Below are 27,527 nucleotides of genomic sequence, written 5' to 3'. Positions count from 1 at the left end.
CATTATTTTAAGTGGATCTGCAATGTTTCACAACTCTCTTTCTCTTTCCTTCATCTCTCTCTTTCTCTGTGTGTGTATGGGAGTGGCGCACGCGTATGTAAACTATGCAAAGGAGTAATACTCTACGCACTAGCATTTACTTGAATCATTGTGTGTATAGTGGAAAAAATTACAATTAATTTCAGTCTTTGCAAACTAGCAAGCATAAGATGCATATATATATATATATATATATATATATATATATATATATATATATATATATATATATATATATATCTATGTGTGTGTGCGAGCGCGTGCGTAAGTGTGTGTGTGTGTGTGTTTCCGTGTGTGTATGTTTGTGTGTGTGTATATGTATGTATGTATGCATTAAGACAATGCTGTTCTTGCTTTCATAGCTCCTTAACTGTGTGATAAGCAAGATTTGTTAGCTTTGGTTGTATATGCTGCAGTTAACGCTGGCCTGTGTTTTTTATGCGAAGAAGACTGAATACACATCTGTCAATGAAGATGAACATTATCTGTCAATACGGCCCTAGGAGAATTATGAACAGATTCCATCCATCTATAGTATTATTGTTCAACGCAGTGCATGCTTAACTGGCCGCTGCTATCGAGCTGAATATTGAGTTATATTATATAGTATATTTGGAAGAATTCCGAACCCTGAAAAAGAATGAATACCACAACATACCACTATATTGCTGCTACTGGCAGCAACACACAAAGATTCCTGGTGATAGTCATGTGACTTTAATTAGGGCAAAAAATAGCCAAAATTCCTCTGGTGTTCCTCTGGCTGTTGTTGGGCTGTTTAACGTCTCCCTTCGATATTTATTTTCTTTTTAACTCAACATGTTCATAAGAGATGTCATCTCGGACGAATACCGAGTAACCAGTCTATCAACGCTGTATATACATCATGCTTGATACTTAGATAGTTAATTAATATTGATGCTATCTCTATTGCGTTTACTGTATTTATATTCGGTCGGGCGACTACTCGCATCATCGGCGAATATTTTATTCTCTGTTTTCTTTATTTGGAGGCGATTAATGCTCGTCTAAGCATGTCACTCGGTGAGTACACGTCATTGATAAGTCCCAAAATGGCTAAAATTCATCTGGCGTTCTCGCTAGCTGTAGCTAGCACGGCCTTTGGTATTTTAACACAGTACGTCCATAAGACATGTTATTTTGCACAAATACGGCACTAACTAGCCCATGAACATTAGATACATACAGAACTAGTTTAAATTTATGCTTCATCAACAACTACGTTTACTGTTTATACATATATCCATGCATCTATGCATATATACGTGTATATATTATATGTATGTATGTGTTTGCGATTGGGTGAGTGTGTATGTGCATAGGTGTGTGTGTGTGTGTGTGTGTGTGTGTGCGTGTGTGTGTGTGTATGTGTGTATGTGTGCGCGTGTGTGTATGCGTATGTGTATACATCAGTAAGTAAATTTGAAATTATTATGAAAAAGATTTATATTCTCATTGTAAGGTAAATCTCTCCCGGGAGTATTTGAAATTCTACAATGACGAACATAAAGGAATTTATAAATTGTTTGTGTTGAAAGCTTGTCTCTAGAGCAAGAAAATATATTACGACGACGACGATCAACGCCAAAACCACCGTCACCACCACCACACTACTACTACTACTACTACTACTACTACTACTACTACTACTACTACTACTACTAATGCTGATGCTGCTCCAGAGAGGTCAATAGAAGAAAAGAGATAAAAATCACCCTAATTTTCGGAAGCAGCTGTTTTTTCCCGTTATTGAAGTTTGAAACAGCACATTTTGCTGCAATATCAATAACAAACACAAGTATAAAACTAAAAGAAATGAAGAAAGTTGAAATAAAGTGAAATGAATACATAATGTAATCGATAAGTTTGAGTCATCATTTATCTGAAATAGATATTCTGGTATGTAAATAATTCTATATTTTGTATTGTTTGATAAGCTCTCATGATTTGGTGACCTTTTTGTCCCGATATATATGTTTGCAACAGTTTTTTCTAACTTGTTTCTCGCCACCAGAAGCATGTTTACCATTGTTACTGAATTTCAGTCGTGGGTCAAACCTGTTTGAGCGGACTGATCATTAGAGAGCACTCTAAACGTGGCCATCCCACCTGTTTAGGGGTACACAGAAGTATATTATCCAATATGTGATTTCCATTACGAAGATGATAAGTTATAATTTGAAGATTATTAAATTCTTATTTGTGTCAGTGAGGTTCCTTTATTGGCCTGTGGTGAACTGCCGTGTTTCAGGTGGCGTAACATTTTCGTTTATTGAGGTGAAGAATTGTGTTTGTATACTGTTATATTTTATTTTTTAAGTGAGTTTTGTTTTATTGTTTCTGGTAGAATTTCAATGTCTCTTTGTTGTGAAGAGTATATCATATGTGAGATGTACCATTTTATTGGTTGACAATTGATCTCGCATATGTTATGTTGCTGCATCATGTGTATATTATTTTGTGACTGTAATTGTCTAGGATATGTATTGTATATTATTGGGTAGACCTTCAACAGAATATCAGTGGGTGCAATTTGATAGTTTGTTTTGGCAGAATCGTAAAAATGACCAACAAAGTTCTGTGCTATGCACATTCAAGTTCCTTACGTTCTCAGATGAAATTCCACTGAGATCAAATTTGTCTTTCATCCTTTCAGAATCATTAAAATACAATAATTGTGTTTTCTCTTTATTAGAAACCGATAATATTTTTTTAGTATTCTCATATTATTTTGTGTTTCCACTGTGTTAACGGGCGCAGGTTGTGTGCGCTGTAAATATATGCATCATTAAATTTTATATATATATATGTGTGTGTGTGTGTTTGTGTGTGTGTGTGTGTGTGTGTGTGTGCGTGTGTGTGTGTGTACGTGTGCATGTGTGTGTGTGTATGTATTTGTATGAGCCATAAGTGTTTGACTATGTATTTCTCGACGAACAATTTTCAATCTTTTTCATGGAATATATTATAAGATTTGTTCCTCATTTCATTTACAGCATAAGAATTATCTGTCATATGTTTATATTTCGAAGACTTTCACTTATTAAAGAACATCTGTGCATGAAAATCTGAGCGCTGCCATATCTCAATGTGGATTGTTAATTGTCTAAGACTGAGTTGCCAGAAACTATGCTGTTTCTTTGTAATCAGCAGATATTTCTTCGGTTATTTCGCGCCTTGGGAGTTTCTGATTGAACGCTTTGATCATGTGCTGCGATAAAGAATTCATTTGTCTCTGCTTTGACACATGCGCTTCTCAGTGATTTGTATTTATATATTTCCACTTTTTTCAATCTTCTCAGATATTGACAGCGATGGATTTTTTCCTTACTAAGGGGTTAACTAAGCATTCTAGAATATCCTGCTGTTGTTGCGCATATCTTTTAAGAGGAACCCGACAAGAACGTATTGATCCCGTTATCAGTTAGCCTACAATTAATATTTTTTGCTCCCTTTACATTAGATAACAACATTTAGTTGTATCGATGTTGGCATTACTTCTCTGTCTTTCATTTACTAGATAGCTTTTGTGACTTTTTTGAAGATATTTGATCAAATTATCTAGTTGCATAATGTTATATTTTTCAACATTCTCGGCAAATGTTTTTCTATAGGATTTGTAGGAATGTACTGTAAATGCATTCATTATTTTTCTTAATTTCTTTCTTAAGTATTCCTAGTTCCCTTAATGTTCCCTTGTATTTATTTTGACTGTAATTTATTGTTGGAATAGGTAGAGGATTAATGGCTGTTAACTTTACACTGTGTTAAATATTAATCTAATACGTCTCTAATTATCCGCCAACACCCCTCTTGACCGATCATTTTAGGATGTACTCTATTTACATCAGTAACTCTGTAGTATAATTGTCAGCCTGTGGTCACCCTAATACTCCCAACTCTGTTTTATTGTCTAACATGATGTAAGAGTTGTTAAATTTCCTCCCAACGACGTTATTCTTGCTCATTTTTCCTAATCCAAATTTCATGTCAATTTCACTAGGAAACATGAGCAGTAGTCTGGTAGCTACAGAATACAAATTGAAATTTTCTATATCAGCAGAATAGTTGATCTTTCACTGAAAGCATTTATATACGAGCTGTGTTGAGTATAGCATACTTGTTAAAGGTAAATAAGGCCGGGCAGAAAAACATGGTGACACATAGATTCCCTAACTACTGTTCCATATTTATAATCGTGCACGAATTATTTTCCAGATACATTGCGAATCAATGGATTACTAAACAAATTGTTATATCAATCTGTTTTGAGATTGCTTGACAAGCTGGGGAGGTGCTTAGAGTATCGTATAACTTGAATAACTGTATTATGCTCTCATCAAAATAAAAATTCCTATCGAAACAACTGTAAAAAACTCTCGGAAACCCATTAGTTATATATATATATATATATATATATATATATATATATATATATATATATATATATATATATATATATATATATATTAATATATATATATATATGCTTGTGCATGTGTTTGTGTCTGTATCTGTTCAAAATCGCTACATTTTCTGTAGGTTGTTTGCAAGTAAGCAAATGTAATGTTATGCAAATGAACTGCGTCATCGAACGTAAATACTATGAAAATTATGATCTCCACCCCATGAAGTTTCTTCAGAAATAATATGAATATTGTAAAACAGCAATGGGTTACATATTAAGTTGCAAGATCCTCTTTATATCTTTAAGTTTATTTTGTACTTCATACTCTTGGGATAGCCAAAATAAGAAATAATCAAGTAATGTAATTAATTTATAAAGTTCCCATCGCTTTAAGTTTCTGACCTGTGTCAGAAATCAATATTTTCGTTTAGTTGAAATCAAGAATTCTGAACACGGTTATTCTTTTACTTCTGGAAAAAATCTGTAAATATATCATCAAAATCTGACAAATTTGCTTGTAATAGGTTACAATAATAAAGGAAATAAAATCCTGGTATTTCAATACTGATGAACGTGAAATAAATGATTTCCTAAAATGTTTCGTACTCGTGTTTTAATACATGGATCTTCACTTCAATAAATTACGGTAAAATAAATGTTGTGCAATGCATCAAACACAACATACCCCTGATGTATTGTCTATTCTAAAATTGTAACAGAAAATAATCCATCTTCTGTGAATTATACTATAACGAGAAATATATCTAAAATTAATGAATATATACAATTCACTGAACATATATCTTGTGAGAATTTTCACAAAACTACTCATCAATTTCCTGTTGGGCACTTACATATTGTGTAGTTATTCTTTGCTTTATCTCTACGATACGTATTTTATTGGTTCTGCATCATGATAAGCACGTAAAAGTAGTTATATTCCTTATGCACAGCACATTGATAGAATAAAAAACAATAGTGGCAATACTTTAGAACATAGGCAGAAAAACATAATTCATATATCTTAAATTAAACATTATCCGAATTTAGTTTATATGAGAAATTCTTTATGTATAAATTTAGACACCTACATTAAAATATAATATTTGATTAGACACAGCGAAGTAGTGATGGCAGTACGATATCATAGGTTATTTCTTCCCTTTTCTAGAGCACACTCATTTATCCCAGATCGTCGCATTGTTTTCCGAACTAGGTTCCTTTGTTAGACTTCTACAATTCTAACTCTCACTCACATGGCTAATGTCTGAATGCCGATAATTCGTTCTTATATACTAAATATGTTATTGCATTCAATCGACTACACTTCACGAACTGTGTTGTCGGTGTGTTTTAATTATTTTATAAAAACTAATTCCCTTTCTTCGAATCTTATTTTGTGGTGATTAAAAAAAAGTGTATCTTCATAGGAGATAGTTAATCTACTCAGAACAACAATTAATATCATTCCGTTTGCTTAACAGGACACTGAAATAGAAAATGTCTATATAATTTCCATACACGTAGAAGATTGCTATTTATATAATTTCTATACACGTATCCATACATTTGTAAACTTTATATATAGTACTTTGTTCTTGCTAATATCTTAGAGTTTTTAATTACAGAACAGAAGCACTACCGTAGTTTGATAATGTATTTTAAGTCGCATTTATTTTGGAAGTCTTATAAGCGGGTTTTAGAAAAAAAAAATGTGAAATCCTACAGGTTAGTTTCACTCTCTGAAAGAAGTGCACTGAAATAGGTAAATTGTGATTATAACATTTTGCAGAAAAATGGAAAAATAATAATTGGCATGAAGCAATCTAATAAATTTTGGTATTGATTTTCTGTTGCTCGGAATCAAGTACGATTGACTTTCCAGTATATGTCACGACGTGATGTCTTTGAAATAAAAACAATATTTATCCGTAAGCCAAATTATATTTATTCACACTGTCGAGTCGTGTCCTAAAGTGTATATCAGAAAAATTACAAAGAAAACGTACTGAATAGTGCGAGCAAAATGTCCAAAAGAATTGACTATTTTCTCAAACAGCTAAGAATTCTTAAACTGTACAACACTGTACAACATTTATATTATTTTCTTCCTTATTTTGCGAATTTCAATGTTAAACCTATGTTCTCCGATGTATGAAATAGGACACTCTATTAACACATTGCGACATTGTGTTTTATATCATTCAAACAAAAATAACTGTATCAATTATAAATTTATTTCGATTTGATCTCAGAACCTGTAGTTGAAAGTAAAATGTTTACATCGTAATAGAGACATGATAGTCATTTAAAGCAAAAAACGATCCATGAATGTCTGACATATCACTGACATTATTCCTTGTCAATGGAAGGTAGCGGAATAATACAAGTAATCAGATAGTAGATGTATGACAGGATTTTTGATACACGGTATGGAATGAAAAAAATATTAAATAAAAAAATGAATGCAAACAAGAAAGGAATTAATGCATCAATTTGTATTACTAGTTAATTTATATCATTTTAATATTTATTTTAGGAGATCAACTTTCCAGAAGTTGAACGGCAATAATTTCCATCTTAAGGATAACTGTAGGATGTCGTCAATATAATAATAATAATAATAATAATAATAATAATAATAATAATAATAATAATAATAGTAATAATAATAATAATAATAATGATAATAATAATAATTATAATAATAACATGTTTATTAATTGACATGAGTATTCCCTGTGATCATAATATAGCGGCGAAAGAATTTGACAAGATCAGTAAATATAAAGACTTGCTAATAGAAATTGAAAAAATGTGGCACCTCAAGGCGACTACCGTACCAGTGATTGTAGGATCTCTAGGAATGATAAGAAAAGGTACTGAAACCTATTTGAAAATGATACCAGGCTTACCATCCCTACAGGAAGTGCAAAAAATCGTGCTAACTGGAACGACTCATGTACTGCGAAGAGCATTGTCGCTGTGAAAACAACATCCATTCATGAATTTTTTTTTTAATACATATTTTACCTGTGAATTTGCGTGTGTAAACTGGGAATGCATATAACGAGTTTCTCTGCCCTAGGTGTACGGAAAACACTCGGCGAGAAATGGAAGAAAATTTGAAGAAAGAAGAAAAAAACAACAACAACAACATAATAATAATAATAATAATAATAATAATAATAATAATAATAATAATAATAATAATAATAATAATGAGCCTTTACTGCAATAATATCGCAGAGATTAAGTAAGCACCTGGAAAATAACAACCTGTTTCCAGAAGAGCAGAAGGGATGCTGCAAGGGCTCATACGGCTGTAAAGATCAATTATTGATCAATAAAGCCATAACTGAACACAGCCGCAGAAAGAAGAAAGACCTCAGTATGGCCTGGGTGGACTACCAAAATGCTTTCGACAGTGTTCCCCACACATGGATCCTGGAAACACTAGCCATAAACAAGGTGGCACCAATTATTATAAAATACATAAGACACTCAATGAACAAATGGCAGACAGTGCTACAGCTCCAAACAAAAGAGGGACTTGTGAAAACGAAAGCCATCCCCATTAGAAGAGGAATATTCCAGGGAGACACGCTCTCTCCACTCCTGTTCTGCCTGGCACTCACACCTTTAACTGAATTGCTAAATAGAACTGGATGCGGTTACAAATGCTACGGGAAAACAGTCAGCCACCTTTTATACATGGATGACCTAAAGTTATACGCAAAAAATGACAAAGAGCTAGAAACACTACTACAGACAGTACATGGCTTTACCAAGGAAATAGATATGAAATTCGGATTAGAAAAATGTGTCAAAGCAACCCTGAAAAGAGGAAAATTAGTTAAAAGTAGCAATATAACACTAGATAAAGCCAATGAAATAAGAGAACTAGACGAAAGCCAACCATACAAATATTTAGGAGTCAATGATCTAGATAGAATACAACACACACAAATGAAAGAAAAAATAAAGAAAGAGTACTATAGACGAGTTAGATCAATACTAAAAACAGAGCTCAATGCTAAAAACAAGATAATAGGTATCAACACTTTAGCTGTCCCAGTTATAAGCTACAGCTACAACATCCTTAACTGGACACTAAACGAACTATCTAAAATAGACAGGAAAACAAGAAAAATAATGACAGGATATAGGATGCACCACCCAAAATCTGACATAGAAAGGCTATATATACAACGCACAGAAGGTGGCAGGGGTTTTATACAGCTGGAAAACTATTATAAAATAACCACCATAGGACTGCAAAAATACCTACTCCAGAAGCAAGGAAAACTAATACAAATAGCCACAAAACACGAGCAAAACAAAACACTGTTTTCAGTATTTAAGGAAGCTGACAAATACAAACAAGAAATCATACTACCTAACAAATATGAAGAAAAAGAAGAAGAAACAACAAAAGCTATAAAACAAATGAAATCCAAACTAAAACTAGATCAGCAACGGACCGTGATAAAACGATGGCAAGAAAAGCCCCTACATGGTAAATACTGGGCTAAACTAAATGCAAAAGAAATAGACAGAGAAAAATCCCAGCAATAGTTGAGAAGCTCAGGACTCAAAGCAGAGACTGAAGGATTTTTAATTGCTGCATAAGACCAAAGCCTCCCCAACAGAAATTACCAAAAACATATAATGAAAAGAAACATAACAAGTAACTGTAGAATATGTGGAGATGGACAAGAAACAATAAATCATATTATATCTGGCTGCCCAGTCCTGGCTAAGAAGGAATATATTCACAGACACGACAGAGCTGGGACTTATATACACTGGAAGCCATGCCAACACTATGGAATAACAACAGAAAAATGATGGTATAAACACACGCCAGAAAAGGTCACAGAAAACGAGAAAGCAACCATACTCTGGGATATGCCAATACACACAGATAGAGAAATTAATAAGGAAAATAGACCAGATATAGTTGTCAAAGATCATGAAGAAAAAAATGCTTTCTAATTGATGTATCAATACCAGCAGATGACAACGTTTCTCTAAAAGAAATGGAAAAACTTTCAAAATACAAAGACCTGGAAATAGAGGTAACTCGAATGTGGAATCTAAAAACAGAAACAATTCCTATCATATTCAGACAAATACATAACAAAAACACCAGGACTTACAAATATATATAACATACAGAAAATTGCACACATCCTACGCAAAACACTTTCAATACAGTAACCATAAGAGCACCACAGCAAACCACAGCACATACCCAAGGCGCACAGAGCTGCGCTCGGTAGTGAAGTGAAAGCACGTTATAAAAATAAAACTACTGAACAATAATAATAATAATAGGTACTACATTTATAAACTGACTTTATGTAAATTGTAGAAGATGAAAATGTAAACTGTTGAAGAGATTTATAATATCAGTTGAATATACGACGGCGGTTCCTTTATAGCGATTCGACTGAGAATGGATGGAGCACAAATGTGTTTCAAGGAGACTCAATGGCAACATTGAAGTGAAAACCTTTTCATAGGTTCATACGATATCATAAGCGGTTCTTTGACTTAAGTTAAAGTAGGCTCTCTTCTTGATCTGAAACTGTTGAAAATATGATATCAATGACTAATGATCAACTCTAAAAAGTTTAAACACCATTTTATATTAAATTAGAGTAAGGGTTCCCTTTAATTGAGAATAGAACCACGAACGTCTACGTCTTTCCATTTGTAAAGTTCAAACGCCAGTTTTTATATTTTTCAAGAGCCAATATCATGATACGTTTTTAACAACACGTGATAATTAAATTGAAACATTTTCAGTTGAGTAGTAAAATCCTCGAAACTTTCCGATGCTAGCAAATTAAACACTTTATTGGTTAACATTAAAAGCATCACCCTTAACCTATGTTTCCAATTTATTAAATACATTAATTTGAAGATATTCGTTGGCCAAGTTTTAACACAATATTATAGACGATATTGCTATTGTTTTCTCTTTTGTTCGCTCATGGCGCTGCTCTTGTTGCGGTTACTGCTATTGTAGACAATGTAATCAATATTCGAATTTGTCGATAGGGTTGTAAGTGAAGCAAAGAATAGAAATTAAATGAAAATGTAATTGAACGGTGACAATCTATGAAAAGAGATGGTCAACATTCAACTATAGTAATTACAACAGCTTCAATTCATTAACATCGAGCTAAGAAGCAGCCTTAAATTATCCGTAACATTGAATTCGAAACATATGCATAAAAGAATACACTAAAATCATTATTAATTTTTATTTCTTTTTAAAACTATTAAACATTAACTAATTCAGTGTTTCGTTCAAGTATGGTAATGTTTAGTTGCTGAAACAAAATTTTATATACAACTTTCAAGTTCCATATAAAATTTTGTTTGCCTCTCACCAAACTCCAATTCATGTCGTATAAAGTTCATCTTTGTAAGAACAAAAGTGATTATAGTAGAAGCCTCTCTCTGTCTCTCTCTGTCTCTCCGATATCTATTTTAAAGTGATGTGAATCAATGTCAATTTATCTGTGTTGCGTATATGTAATATGGGGTAGCGAAAAGATAACACTGTTCCTTCATAAGCAATTAGTATATTCCTGCGTATTTCTTTATCTTGTAAGTGGAACAAAATATTTGCAGACAAGAGAGCAGAGGCGAATACATCGAGCTGTGTACTTTGTGTATTTAATTTCTCAGTTGACATCCTTATTTATGTGGATTAAATAAATATCAGAATAATTCACGAATTCATTTGATTAAGAATCCTCACCACCATCCACGTATTTGTGGATGTGTACCTTAATAAGAAATCACTATCCAGTTGGAATTTGTAATAGTAGAAAGAATTAAGCTGTTTGTGTATCTCCACATTTAGAGCTCAATCCTCGCCACTGTTGTGACTTCAAATTTTCCGTACTGAAATAAATAACTACCAATAAAAAAAACTAGTAATTATTTAAAACGCTAAACTAACAAAACATGTGTGATCCCATATCTGTGACAGAACTTATTCTTTGGTCGGAAGTGGGAGGCGCATTGCAAAAACTATAGTGTGACGGATAAAACAGTATGGAGTTACATTCCTTTTCAATCTAATTACAAATCACTGAGAGATAACATAACCTCCATCATGATTCGAAATCCTAATATACATTTTTTTACACTGTTAGCTACATTGAAAAGCGGTCATGAATAGTACAATTGAAAAATCTTTTGATTAAAATCTTTGTAGTAATTCTTCACAGTATGCTACTAGAATGGGGTATTTTAAATTTTAAAACGTTAAACGAAAATGTTTATACTATTTGTGTTTCTCTTTATGTTTAGAATGTAAAAGTAACTTGACTTAAATTTAGTTCAACGGCACGCGAACTACTACATGTTTTCAAAGCTGTTCCAATTGGCAATACATTTTCGCATGCGATCTATACCTTGAAAATTATTAATGTTAAGAAACGCACCTGGATATATATTCTCACAACATAACATACATCCATAAACACAGGGGTGTGTACGTGTAAATACCCACATGCGCGCATACATGCACACTCACGAAATGTATCTTATATATAGATATGTGTGTGTCTGTGAGTTTGTGTATGTGCGTGCATGTATTAGCATGCATTATGTGTGTGTTGTACACGCACGCACGCAGACATACATACACACGTATACTATATACAGTACTTATATGCAGTGAAACTATTAACAGGTGTATATACTTTTATATAAAATGTGAATAATACATTTTCTAAAAATTGCCTGAATATGCATTCTAAGAGTAAATTTTAAAACGTTTATTTGTTAACGTCATATATTGTGTGCATTTATATGTTGTTATTTTTCTGACGATAACTATATCCCACGTATAAATCATAGAGGCCCTAAAAAATATTATGAGCGATGTGCTTTGTGATCATACTAACCACACAAAAGAGAAAAGATGCAAAAAAGACGATAGGACATGATTTTCCTGCTAATGTATATTTTAAGATATGTACAACCACTGCACAGTAATCCACAAACACATGACATATATTTACAGTCGGTATTATATTTATTTGAGACTTGACATCTGAGACGTCGGAGAAAATACCATGGACTATTTCTTCCATTTCCTTACTGTCTGGTTTCAAATCTTGCCGAGCTGAAATCTACTTTCACCCCACCCCGTAATGGAGTCGATAGCATCGACTAACACCCTGCCTTCAAATTTGTAGGCCCTGTGCCGAAATCAGAAAGCATTATATCGAAATTATTTCGTAAGAATTAGCCCTAATTATTAATGCAGATGCGTGAAATATTAAAGACGGTATCTCAGTGAGAGACAATGCATTTTTGGTTCAATTCTCTGCGCCCTTCAGTTAGAACAATAATCCCATGAGATTATAAAAGGAAGGTAAAACTACGTTCCATTCTGTTGTTCAAATATACTAAAATACTGCATGTCATATATGAAAGAATCTTCGAAGTCGGATTTACCCAAACCATGATTATTCTTGTATAATATGTGAAGTGTATGAAATGGAAAAGGCGTGAAAACTGAAATAGCTACAGTATGATCAATCACGTTGGGGACTACTTAGTAATGAATTTTCTGATTTATGTCAGGTGTTAATACAATGTAATTCATTTCTGATAATCTTTTCGTATCACTGACACCCCATCTTTTGGTTAATAGATTTCAGCAACCCACTCGTGATGATGGAAAAATTTGAAACTTATTCACTTAGAAAGGAAATATATACTCTTTATTGCTTTTCTGTCTGTCTACGACGATGAAGAAGTAAATTCCAATGTACTTTACCTTCTAAATATTTTAGGTGCAAGTTTATAATGTAACACAATTGTATTTTTTTAAAGAAAGAATATTTTTACTGCAATTCATGGCTAAAGGACAAGTAAAATGAAAAATATACGACTAGATCCACAAATCTTTTAAAAAGAAGAATACAAAAAATATATATGAATATCTATATCCATCTGGTCTAGTTGCAGCTCTTCAAATCTAGCTTTATAAACAGTAAAATACAAAGAAAAAATGCATTTCGTACATTATAATGTTAAGTGTGAAATTAGAATATGCTAGGTGTGTGATTTCAGTAAAGAAAGTCACAAAAAATAATTAAAAAAAAATCTGTTGGTATTGATATGATAAAAAAATATATATTATACAAATAAAAAAATTTTAAATACGTTTTTTTCCTAATTCATTGTGTATATTAGAGTAACTGATCGATTTAAAAGATGTTCTGTGTATCTCGAGATATTCCGACATCGACTGAACACTTAGTATTTGCCAATGAAATCGTTAAGGACAAATAGATTTAGAAAAATGTGTATATAAGCAGTTTCTGAATGATCCTTTCGATTATAGGCACAAGACCTGGAATTTGTGGGTAGGGGGTTACTCGATTACGTAGATCTCAGTACCCGAATGGTACTTATTTTATCGATATCGAAGGAGGAAAGGCAAAGTCGACCTCGGCGAAATTTGAGCTCAGAAAGTAAAGAGGGCGAAATGCCGCTAAACATTTTATCCGGACGCTAATGATTCTGCTAGCACGCTAGTTTAGGCAGTCTGTGAATAATGACAATAGTTTTTTTTTTTTTTTGTCATTTAATACAGTACCTGCTTAAATGTAATACTTAACTCTTTGAATTCACCAGTACATTCAGTATTTGTGATTTCGTTCGACAAACACTTTGGAAGACGCAAAGCGGGTGACTACATGCGTTTTATGATTACAGCTGAAAATATTTCCGCCAATTAGCGAACCGTGAACACATAACCATAAGACTACTCACTACAAACAAAAACCTATCTTGTAAAGCGCCCTTGCGGATTCAAAGGCTTGAATCTAGTATAATACTGAGTTCAATTTAATATATTTGATGTAACCGAATATTTGAGTAAGCATCTATAAATTTAAATGATTTTTAAGGTCAAATCAACTTTGAGCCAACGGATTTTGTAATCAAAATCGTTCCAGCTGTGACCATCAAGACTTTTTCAAGAACACAGTATCTAATTAATATAATTTCCTTTTAATTTGGTTTCATATCCAAGGTGTTATTGGCGTTACGTCATTAACTCGAAATATTCATATATTTTTTATTGGACCTAGATCAACTCTGATCGAACAGTTTCATTATCAAAAACTCCAGTGACAAAAATGCTCAACTATTTTGGTGTAAAAGGGTACAGTCCAATACCTCTGTTTACATTCCTTATCTAAAAGTGAAGAGGAAGAAACATTTATTGCTGGCACTTGAAGGGAAGTACGGAAGTGTAGTTGTGAAGTAGAAACTGTGTAATTCTTTGTGGTAATCTCTACTACTTCAGCACTATTTAATGTCAGCACCAAAGCAAATGGAACAATTTTAATCTTTAACAGTGAAGTATGAAAATTTCCTACTGTTCATGCCTCATATCTTTCCAAGAAAATCTAAACTTTATCTGAAAAATTTATTGATCTCAATTCAGATTCATTTGTTTCAATTTCCCTGGGAGAAATAAATATAATTCATTGTATTTATTTTATTGAAAATTTATAGTAAAATTTCATTTTTGTATTTGGTTTGCAATATTATTTATGTGAAGTTGTGTGTTGAAGCATATCTTATTCTGTCTGGGGAGAGTCATTCTCTTTTAGCGCCTTATCCAGGCTTTGTCTTAACACTCACCGGCTCGATTTCAACTCATTTATACTTATTTATCTTTTTTTAGAATTTTCGTTGAGTCTTGCACACTTTTCAATGGTCATTGACTCTGTCCGTTATCAGAGCTGCGTTTTTTTGTTTGTTTGGGCCCTTGTGTGTGCGTCAGTGTGCGTGTGTATACACATATTATGTATGTCTGCATGCATGTATGTATGTGTGTATGCATATATGTGTCTGTGTGTATATTCATATATATATATGTATGCGTGTGTGTGTGTATGTTTGTTTGTATGTATGTATTTTGCGTGGAGGCGAAATGGCCCAGTGGCTAAGGCAGCAGACTCGCGGTCATAGGATCGCGGTTTCGATTCACAGACCGGGCGTTGTGAGTGTTTATTGAGCGAAAGCACCTAAAGCTCCACGAGGCTCCGGCAGGGGATGGTGCCGAACCCTGCTGTACTTTCTCTCACTCTTACTTCCTGTTTCTGTTGTACCTGTAATTAAAAGGGTCAGCCTTGTCACACTGTGTCACGCTGAATATCCCCGAGAACTACGTTAAGGGTACACGTGTCTGTGGAGAGCTCAGCTACTTGCACGTTAATTTCACGAGCAGGCTGTTCCTTTGATCGGATCAACTGGAACCCTCGACGTCGTAAGCGACGGAGTGCCAACAACAACAATGTATTCTGCATATTCATGTGTTCATGTATTCATGTTTGTGTGTTTATATGTATCTGTGTGTGCATTTGTATGTGTCTCCATATGTGTCCTTGTGTGTTTGTGTGAAATGTGCTTGTGTGTATATGATCATGTGTTTCAGTCTTCATTTCTTTATGTATGTAAGTATGTGTTTGTCTGTTCATATTACCTATGTACCTAACTATCTGTTTATCTATCTGTTTACTTACATATCCATTTATCTCCACACACACACACACACATACACACACACATACACACACACACACACACACACACACACACACACACACACACACACACACACTCTGAGTATTGGGGTATTACTACCTTCTACGTATATTTCCTATTTAGTAGTGTGGATGTTTCCTTTATGAGGACGTACTCCTGTATTTTTCTGAGTGTTGGGTTCTTCGGGTGCTTGGATGGAATGCGAAATCAAGTTAACCTAGTGTACCTGCATGCTGGTCTTTGACATGTTGGTAGAGTATGGAGGACTGTTTTGTTTTTTTCAACCGTTGACTAAGAATTTTGACAAAAGCAGTGATTTTAAATAGTTTAAGCTATAAGTTTGTAGTTACCAGCGATTTTCTCTAACTGTAAACGTACGTATGTGTTTTATACTGGATAATTTTATTTTGAAAATAAAAAGTATGTTGCTCCTATTTTATATAGCATGCTTGTTTTCTTCATATTTCTAAGATAATATCAACAGGTCTTCTACTTTGCACTCACACGTCAGGTTAATGTATTTAATGTCCCTGTTTATTTTCTTTGTGAATCAGTAAGGTTGGCTGATGTTTGTCATTGAACTAAGCAACCTGACGTTGAACACACACACGCACAAATTTACGTACAATTGCATGCACACATACATACATTCACAAACATATGGACACATTAAAGTGAATTATAGACGATTGATACAGTATAAAATTGCAATATCCGACACCATTCACTGTACAAAATATTGCTGTTTCAGATGTACAAATTCTGTAAAACAAAGAGTACATCGTACATTGCTCACTATTTCAAATTAATATACAAAACACCCAAGAATATTTAAGCACTAATTTTTGTTTTACTTGTTAGTGTGCTTCATAGGTACAGACGTTTAAATTCTAACTCAGACCTGTTTGATAAGATTTATCATCACAAGCAGACCAGATACGAGTATCTCATCTTCTATTCATACACAGTATCTAGAACTATATTACCAAATGTTGCGATCTTTCTTTGAAATGAAAAGTAACTTGCATGGAGATTTAGCTGATATTTCTAGCAGATGAAACCACCGTTATCAACTAGCTGTTAACTGTTTTCAAGTTAAAACATAAATGGCAGCACGTCAGAGTCATAAACTCGAAGTAAACTTACACATTCTGGGGCACAAAGTCAGCAAATTTTTTGTGGAAGCGATAAGTTGGTTACACCAGCCCTAATGCCCGACTAGTAGTTATTTTATCGACCTTGAAATTACGAATGGCGACCTCGTGGATTTTGAACTCAGAACGTAAAGACGGACGAAATGTTGCTAAGCATTTTCCCCGTCGTCCTAACGGTTCTGCGAGTTCGCCGTCCTGCTCTACGTACGGATAGTAATAGACGGTTAGGTTTGCCAGACCAACTATATTGCGAGTTTTAATATTAGAAGCATTAGGTGTGGTGTCTGAATCCCCCAGTAATATAAACTTAAGTGATTCCAAATAAACAGTTTCTGTAAAAAAGCACAGTTAATAAGACAGGAATATAAAGATTTACTCAGTATTCGCAAATCCTCGCTTACTAACCATAAATGTCTGGAAATAAGTTGCTTTTGATAAAAATATTTCCTTGGATTATAAATTATCCTATCATATGTATATAGTATCAGATTAGATTCCAAATATGGACCTTTTGTAAACAAAAGATACTGTCTACCTTATCATTGAAATATTTGGTTCTTTCGCATAAAGTATAACATCCATCGCTACAAATATCGCGTTTGTTTTTGAGATAAAAAAAACGGTTACTCCGTGCTTGAAAGTTCTGGAGCAGATATGTCAAACTCCTGGCTCGCGGGACCATTTTGATATCAACATGAAATTGGTCCAAATGGCGGCATCAGCAAATAGAGTACTTTGCTGCCCTCAGCAACACCCATACCTTCCTGTTACAACTGCACATACATAGTGAGTAGCTAAAGCGGTCCATTACATGGAAAAGTAGCAATAATTTAATACACGACTAGAAACAACAACACTGTAAACTATTACATTCTATCCGTACAAATAAAAACGTTAACACATTCACCAGTCTTAATTGTAACTGCAACAAAACATCCTGAGAAACGCTTCCTTCAATTCTCTATTCGCGTGTTTAGAAGCACTGATGACGCAAAATCTACTAATCCCATAATGCACCGCAACAGCAGCTTTACCGCTCTTACGCGACGTCGTTCAGTAGAAATAGCTATCTATATCAATGACCGAGAGAAAAGTTGATGCTGAAAACCTAGTACATAATTACTGACATTGATGGCAAACGCGTGTCTTAGTTGTGTTACTAATGTTGCTGTATAATCTCAAACGCGACTACGAGACAAAAAATCAGGACAAGCATAAGTACCTCACAGCTGAGCAGAAGCAACGAAAGGTAGAAGAGTTGAAGAGGAATCTCACATTACAACACACATTCTTTCAACCAAAGCAAAATCATAAAGTGAAGCTGCTGTTAAAGCAAGTTTTATTGTGGCAGAGGAGATCACAAAATCAGCCCGGCCATTTACCGAAGGAGAGTTTGTGAAGAGATGTATGATGAAAATGTGCGACGCTTTGTGTCCAAACAAGAAGGAACTGTGTGCTGATGTGAGTATTAGCGGAAATACGGTTGCTGATTGGGCGTGTGAGATGGCCACTGATTTGAAAACACAGTTGATTGAAAAAGGAAAATATTTTGTTGCATACTCTCTTGTTGTGGGTGAGACTACTGGCACGACTACTAATACAACACAGCTGGCTATCTTCAGCGGTGGAGTGGACTCCAATTTGTTCGTCATGGAGGAAATTTTAGACATTAAATCGGTGCATGGAACAACAACAGGAAAGAACCTTTTTGGAAAAATATGTCAGAGTGTAACCGACATGAAACTGTCTTGGGACAAACTTACAACAGATAGAGCATCAGATAAAAGTGGACTAGAGTGTAGTATACTGTTGAAGATGCAAGAAGAGAACTGCTTTGGTGATTTGACAACATATCACTGCGTCATACACCAGGAAACGCTGTGCGTTAAAGTCTCAAAAAAGGAACAGGTAATGAGCACTGTAGCGCAAAGCGTAAACTTTATCCGAACCAAAGGGTTAAATCACCGTCGATTTTAGTCTTTCCTGCAGGAAATACATTCAGAGTTTGGTGACATGCCTTATCATACGGAGGTGCGGTGGCTCAGTCTGGGAAAGGTCCTCGATATAGTTTTTCTGCTGGTTGAGGAGATATGTCAGTTCATGGACAGTAAAGGAAAAGAATAAAAAGTTCTGCGGGATGAGATGTGGAAATGCGAGTTGGCGTTCCTGGTTGACATAACTGCGCATCTCAGTGTTTTAAACATCCAGCTCCAGGGATGATATCGCATGATCTGTGATATGTATGACGCAGTGAAGTCATTTGAAGTGAAGCTGCGCTTATGGGAGACACAAATGCACCAATTGAACTTGTCTTTTACCCTGTTGCCAAGTAATGTTGAGCCAAGTCAGCGAGACGGTGTTCCCAAAGCAACACTTTGCTGATAAACTGAGTGCGCTCCGCACTGAATTCGCACGGCTCTTTAGTGACTTTGAAGCACAGAAAAACAATTTCTAACTGCTTCACAATCCAGTTGCTGTCAATGTGGAAACTGCACCTGTACATATTTAAATGCAGTGTAATGGGACATTAAAACAAAAGTACGATTCTGTGGGGGCCCGCACAGTTCACTCACTTCATACCTGAAGGCATTCCCCTGCTCCGTTTACATGCAGCTCGAACGCTGTTTTTGTGTGAAAGCTCATATCTGTACAAGAAGGTGTTCTCTGTGATGAAGATGAATAAAATGTCATATAGGAGTCGTCTCACAGATGAACACTTGCAATCCATTCTGAAAGTCTCAATAAAACAGAACCTTACCCCAAACATCAATGAACTCGTTGCCAAGAAAAGATTTGAAGTATGTAGCTCGGACAAAGTTGCATAAAGAAAATTGAAAGTTTTGATTTATTATTTTAATTTTCGCTAAAAAGCAGATTTATTTATATTTTCTTTTTATTTTTTGCATCATGTTTTTATTTTAAATTTTTATAATTTTGACAGGAAATATTTTTATGCAGAGCAAAATATTTTAAGAAATTTAAGTCAAAATGAATCTATTTTTGGAATAAAATTATACACTATCTGTTTCAATACATGTTCTTGTTTAAAAGGTTTTAGTCTGTTCAATAAATGTTTATCCTGTTCGGCCCGCGACTTAAAGTGTCCTTTGAGTTTTGGCCCCCTGTCCGATTGAGTTTGACACCCCTCTTCTACAGGATAATTATATAAATAACACAATTTCTTTGTTCAAATCCAGTCAGGTACCCATGTCGGAGCAAATTATCTGATGACAATCAGAAATCGAATAATATCGTACACACACATATATATATATATATGTATGTATATATATATATATACACATACACATATAGACGTATAAAAATACACACACACACACACGCACACCCACACCCCCACACACACACGCACACACACACACACACACACACACACACACACACACACACACACACACACACACACACACACACACACACAATTTTTTTACTCCTTTATTCTTTGACTTGTTTCAGTCATTTGACTGGGGCACCGCCTTTTAGTCGATCAAATCGACCCTAGGACTTATTCTTTGTAAGCCTAGTACTTATGCTATCGTTTAGTTTTTGCCGAACCGCTAAGTTACGAGGACGTAAGCACATCAGCATCGGTTGGCAAGCGATGTTGGGGCGACAAAAACAGACAGACACACACACTCACACATACACACACATACACACACACACATACACACACACGCACATACACACACACACACACACACACATTTGCGACGGGCTTCTTTCAGTTTCCGTCTACCAGTCAATTGACTGCGACTTTACTGGAGCACATCCTTGATAGGGATAGGTTTTAGTCGAACAAATCGCCTCCAGGTCTTATTTTTTTTTTTACATGCCTGGTACTTATTTTATTGGTTTCTTTTGCCGAGCGCGCTAGATTATGGGAAGTAAACACGGAAAATTTAATAAAGTAACAATATAGCTATAAAATCTACACAGAAAACGTCAATCAAGTACTAGACCGCTTGGATTACAAATCGCCAATGTTTTATTAGCATCATAAAATGATGCAATGCACTTTTCTTATATTTTATGTTAAGAATAAATTGCAATCATTTAAAATAATATTTTACTTTTTCTCGTTCCATCCATTCTGTACTGGACAAGCTGGATTAGAAACGCTCATTCATACCATAATGCATTAAGCAGCCTCAGATGTCGTTTCGATTCTCTTTTGTCTAGCTTGAAGCATAAGTCAGAGGCGGATATTTTACAGGATTCGTTAGGTGATAGAAAGAAGGTAAGTTGAGAGTACCTCTCTGACCCATTTACTACAGCAAACATACAGCTGAGGCAGTTGCATCGAACGAGCAGTGAATTTGTCGGCTGCTTGGTTCTCCAGAGGTTATCTACCATCATTGAAGGTTCCTTAATTGAAAGTAACACTAACAGCTTACACAATAAATGTAAATAGCATACTATCGTTTAGCCTCGATTATGCAAATACATGAATATAGGAAATCATCTAATCCTTTTCTGTTCTGTTTTGAGAGAGAAGAGTAGAAGCATGCTATTTGGGAGAGAATTAGCTGCTGTTTCTAGGAGAGTAAAATACTGCATAGGTATTTGTTAGTAACACGTCAGCTTCGCGTTTCTCCAGTATGTGAAACAGATGTATTATGTTATAATGTGATCATGAATCCTAACCACTGAGATCGTAATGTTATCTTTCAGCCTTTATGATAATATCTCATATAACAGACTAGTAATAATAATAGTAATATGTTTGCAGAACTGTTATGCAAGGCGGTAAGTAAAATATAAATCACATCAGCACTTCACCATCGAGCTATTTATTATCACTTTTCAATTCAATACGTCACAGCAGAAAAAAAAGAATATAGTCATCGAATACATACCGAATTAAAAAGAACAGAAGTGTTGGATACGTGGAAACTCACCTAAAAGAAAATAAAGAAAATTTATATAATGACAGATTCTTAAAAGTAGATGGAATAAAGTTTGTATGGGCTTTTAATTTTGATATATGAAATATACCAGTGGTAATTATATAAAGACATATCAGAATAAGTAACAATTATGCGTGCCAAACAAATGGTATTGTGTTGCTTTTAAAGATACGACTTTATGGAAAATAATATTCTTGCTGTGTGAATGTGACTAGAGAAAACCGATAGGGATAATTTTCACTTGAATTGCAAATATTTCGATCGTGACGTAACTCTCTAACTATTCAAGTGAGTATTATTTTCTATTTAATATTGATTTCTTTCTACATATCAAAGTTTTTAGTGGGGGTGGGAGTGAAATTTATTGATTCAATCGAACACAAGATATTACCATTAAATTATGTAGTCACTGACCTTGTGCTAATGTTAGAAATCAGTTTATTATCAGCACTGAAATATAGATATGTTAACTTTTCATTTTTATGCATTTGATGTTCGGATACTGAGATACCGAACGACTTACAACAAAGCACACATTTATGGGTTGTCCGGATTTGCAATATGCGCCATCTACAATTGTGAATTCTTGGCAGACAAGAACTGGTTGTACATCATGACAGATAGGCTGTAACAGCCAAATCTCCAGCGATGTCTAGCTTACTGGAAGAAAAGGAATAAATATACACGCATACATACATATCTATCTATCTATCTATCTATCTATCTATCTATCTATCTATCTATCTATCTATCTATCTATCTATCTATCTATCTATCTATCTATCTATCTATCTATCTATCTATCTACCTATCTATCTATCTAGCTAGCTAGCTAGCTATCGATCGATCGATCGATCCAATCATTTTATCACTCAATCAATCAGTATATCTCTCTTTTACTCTTTTACTTGTTTCAGTCTTTAGTCGAGCAAATCGACCCCAGAGCTCATTCTTTGTAAGCCTACTACTTATTCTACCAATTTCTTATGCCGAACCGCTAAGTTACGGGAAGTAAACACACCAGCATCGGTTGTCAATCGATGTTGGGGTGACAAACACAGACACAAATATATACACACATAGACATATATATATACATATACGACGGGCTTCTTTCAGTTTCCGTCTACCAAATCCACTAACAAGGCTTTGATCTGCCTGAGGCTATAGTAGAAGACATTTGCCCAACGTGCCACACAGTGGGACTGAACCCAAGACCATGTGGTTCGTATGCAAGCTACTTACCTCACACAGCCACTCCTATATATGTATATATATATATAACACACACACACATAAACGTGAGCTGAAAAGTTCATAGCCGTGAAATGTTGCATGCATTAATTTCAGCCATCTTTATTGGTAGCTACGTTTGTTCTTCCCAGTTGAGCTGATATCTGACTGTTCAAAAGTAACTAGTTGCGATTCTCTTGAAAATGGACAAAATTTGGTTAGCGGTGTTAACAAATACCTACTGAGAAAACGGTCTAACGCCTAATGACTCTCATTCTGACATGCTTGCTATACTAGGGGATGACGCTCTATCTTTATCAACAGGGCAAATATGCTTAGCTAAATTTAAGAGTGAGAGAGAGAGTCTTGAAGTTGATTCAAGTCTGGATGTCCAGCGGCTGCCTCCAGCAAGGAAAACATTATCGTTTCCAGCCCATGGCCATAAATGACAAGCAATTGACTGTAGATCAAATAGTCAGTGCTATTAGTATATCCTATAAGAGATTTGAGAATATTATGGAAAATGAACTTGACATTAGAAAGTTTCTTCTCGGAGGGTGCCGCATCTGACATTTGATCAAAAGCGCACCAAGCAGATCACGTCACGAGAAAATTTGACATTGTTTGAAGCAGATCAAACTGTTTTTTTAAAACTTTTTCTGGACCTGCATATGTGTTGGTTCATTATTTTGAGCTTGAGGCAAGGAGAGAATCCATGCAGTGGAAACATCCCTCCTTACTTGCTTCAAGAAGGCCAAGGTAGTTTCATCTGCAGAAAAGATGAAAGCTTCAGGTTTTGGCGGGATGCAAAAGGCATATCTATCTATCTATCTATCTATCTATCTATCTATCTATCTATCTATCTATCTATCTATCTATCTGTCTGTCTGTCTGTATGTCTGTCTGTCTTTCTGCATGTATGTATGTATGTATGTACGTATGTATGTATGTATGTATAAATGGGTTGTGGCTTAAAATGACGTCAGTCATTATTACATCATATTATTGTTTGAATAACTTTTGCGTCTTGTCATTCTTCTAATCCCATGTGTATCATTATTCTCTTGCAAGCATCTGAGAACGTATCGCTGTTGGGCGTTATTTACTCCATTCCTATTACAAGTTTCGGTGGGTCTGAGAAGGTTCATAGACGTTGCCTTTGCTCCACTAGCTATGACAATGTAAGAAATGTAAAAGAAACTGATGTGTGTTAACTTAATTCCATTATACCATAAACAGAAGCGATATGATCATTGTCTCCCTTTTTGGGATGGGACGTCCAGCCAGGTGGACGTAATTTTTATCGCCTCTCGATATTTTGTGTCTTCTACTATTTTTTCTCTTCTACTTTTTCTCTTCTATACTCTTTCAAAATTTATCCCAGGCGTTACCCAATGCAATTCGTCTTGGCATAACGGCCCTTAATGTATGTCTTCGTCAAGTGTTTACTCTGTACGTCCACTCTGGTATCGTTTGTTCGTTCGAAGCCTTAACTCTCCATAAATTTTATATTTTTTTTAATTTGTGGATGCTGCTGTCCTATGAAGTTTTTCTGTCTTGTCGTTGAAAGCTTGGAACAGGTAGTAATAAACAGCCGACCACTGAGGAGGGGTTGGACTTCCATTAGTATTTTGTCTTGTACTTGTCTCTGTGTGATTGCGTGTTTTTCCCTCATTGGTGATATACTGTACTTAATTTAATATGTATTTTTTTTGCAATTTTTTTTAGTATTTGTCCTGTACTTATCTCTCGTGTGTTTACGTGTTTTTCACTCACTGATGATGTCATGTACTTAAAGTGAATTTTTAATTTTATATATATATATATATATATATATATATATATATATATATGAAGATGTATCTATGACCTTCATAAAAAAGTCCGATCTAAATGCAACTACATAAAAAGCAACACCCTATTACGTATATTGAAAGAAACAATCGTTTATTTTTTTCACTATAAATTATTCGGACGTACACTGTGTCCAATGAAACATACGTTCGATCAAAATGATATGAACTCTGATTATCATCTAATTTCAACTGATGCAATAAAATGTAACGCGTTAGTAATCATATTAAGTTCTCTACGACCTAGAAAATGGCAATGTGAAAATATTATGGAACTTATTTTTAAACTCAACATCATTTTTCATGACTAAAATGGTAATAACAAACTAATGTTCGATATAAAATCAAATGATTAAAAAATTGATCTGAACCGACAAGGAAATGTAAATAATTAACTCTTCCTAGCAGTTTGATTTTAATTAAGGCTGTTAATAAATGTGAATAATTTCATTTTCAATTGATACTACTGGAATGACGGACAGCTAATTTTGTAAAGACTTTGGGATAAGGTGAGGCAGAGAGACACTATGAAATTCTAGAATTTGACGTTTTATTTTAGTTAACCTTAGTCGGAATTTATGGTGTTTTGGTCATGATCACATGTTTGCAGTATCGATTTCTTGGACAAGGAACTTCATTTCGTATTACTCCATATTATTCCAGTGAGTACTGAGGTTCAAATAAGTATCATCCGGTTATATCTGCCGTTCTCTGTCTCCCTCCTCCCTCACCCCTGTCTCTCTCCTCCCTCACCCCTGTCTCTCTCCTCCCTCACCCCTGTCTCTCTCCTCCCTCACACCTGTCTCTCTCCTCCCTCACCCCTGTCTCTCTCACTGAGTCTCTGGATGTCATAAAGTGGGCTCTTGTTTCACTGAGTGAGAAAGTGGAAACATGGCCTTAGAATTTCTTGGGTGAAGACAAAGATCCAATCCGTCGTTGGCTTCTTGGTGAACTCCACCTAGTCTCTCTCTATTGCCGCTATGAATCTCCATAGTGATAACGGCTTTTGCTGGGAGTCTGAAGTCATACACGTCATTTGGACAAGCTGTGTAGTTTTGAACTCATTAGACAAGAGTATTAGTCGGGACTGATATCTTTGCATGAAGACAAAGTTTCGAGTCTTTTGGTCTCTGGTTCCCCCGGTCCCTACTCTATAATTGTTAGACTTGCCACTGTCAGGAGCCCTTAGACGCCGCCTGAACTCCTTTCGTACCAGGTCAATTCGCAAGATTATGGGTTAACATTAGTTAGATTTCTGATCCAACCAGCAACCCTACTCAGATACTGAGATGCGTGCTGTTGATGTATCATTCGAGAGAGCCAGCTCAGACTGTTCTTCGATTTTCCGAGTTAGACCCTGCTTACCGTGTTTGTTCTCTTCATTGGGGGTTCGGCTGGGTTGATGCCTCTTGTTGGTCGACCACATGCCAAATAGTGAGGGTATATGAGTACGTATCTCACGGAAAAGGACACTAGATGGGAATCTACTCGACGGATCGCTCGGGGTATCAGAGAATATACTGAAAAATTAGGAATGCAGCAACGCGCTCCGACATTGCATAGACTCAATTCAAATTTTGTGAGTTATGGCCACTCGACTTTAGTTTTTGATTAGTGTTGTCCAACAGAATAAACAAGAATGCTTTTTTTGCTTCTCACCTCAGTGAGAAGCAAAACGGATGCATATTCAGTGAACATACTTAAACCAAGTTTATTTCCGGTAGATTCGCAGCAACAATTATTGAACAGCTCGATATCCTTTCCAAAGAAAAAATAAAACTTACAAAAGGAAGAAAAAACAATAACTATTCAGAAAAAAACTGACACACACATATACACACATATAAGAGGCATACAGACAAATCCGCGCGCATACATACATATAGCTAATTCTTTTCTTACTAACTTATAATATAAAGAATTGTTGACAACAAACGTTTCTTTCGAGATTCCATTTACGAATTCGCCGTACAACTGGAGAAAATAAGCAAGAAAAGAAAACAAAAGAATATGGAAAAAGAATGAGAAAATCAGAAAAGCAGTAATTTCTTCTGGACAAATTGGATTCCGACGTCAAAGTAAGTTTTGAAAGGAATTAGAAACACCCACTGATTCAAGAGTAATCTAATGTATGAATGCACGTGTACCTATTGTACATATATATAATTTATATTATACATGTATATGTACGCATATATGCATATACATATATGTGTTTATGTAATTCAATTCTATATTTCACTACTCATAGAAAAAAAAAACGCTCTCGGTCGTACACACATACATG

The 27,527-nt window shown here is 34.8% G+C and overlaps 2 protein-coding genes across 9 annotated transcripts in view; one reads left to right on the top strand and one right to left on the bottom strand.

Moving 5' to 3' along the window:
• LOC106877599 (putative G protein-coupled receptor CG31760) overlaps positions 1-27,527 on the bottom strand; it is a 1,070,704-nt gene that overhangs the window by 721,667 nt on the left and 321,510 nt on the right. For 6 of the 8 annotated variants that reach the window (XR_016243082.1, XM_089357298.1, XM_089357297.1 and 3 more), the window contains one exon: positions 22,104-22,145. The exons of the other annotated variants lie outside the window; for them this stretch is intronic. The gene's annotated coding sequence lies outside the window, so the exon portion shown is untranslated. The remainder of the gene's footprint in view (positions 1-22,103; positions 22,146-27,527) is intronic. 8 annotated transcript variants of the gene reach the window in all.
• Positions 18,640-19,200, top strand: LOC149134026 (general transcription factor II-I repeat domain-containing protein 2-like). The gene has a single exon (XM_089358170.1). It carries the CDS (start codon positions 18,640-18,642, stop codon positions 19,198-19,200), a length of 561 nt encoding a protein of 186 aa, XP_089214296.1.

The sequence above is a fragment of the Octopus bimaculoides genome, chromosome 9 (genome assembly GCF_046866305.1).
Source record: "Octopus bimaculoides isolate indiv1 chromosome 9, ASM4686630v1, whole genome shotgun sequence".
Lineage (NCBI taxonomy): Eukaryota > Metazoa > Mollusca > Cephalopoda > Octopoda > Octopodidae > Octopus > Octopus bimaculoides.
Note: the sequence above shows the minus strand (reverse complement) of the source record. Positions and strands in the feature narration are given on the sequence as shown.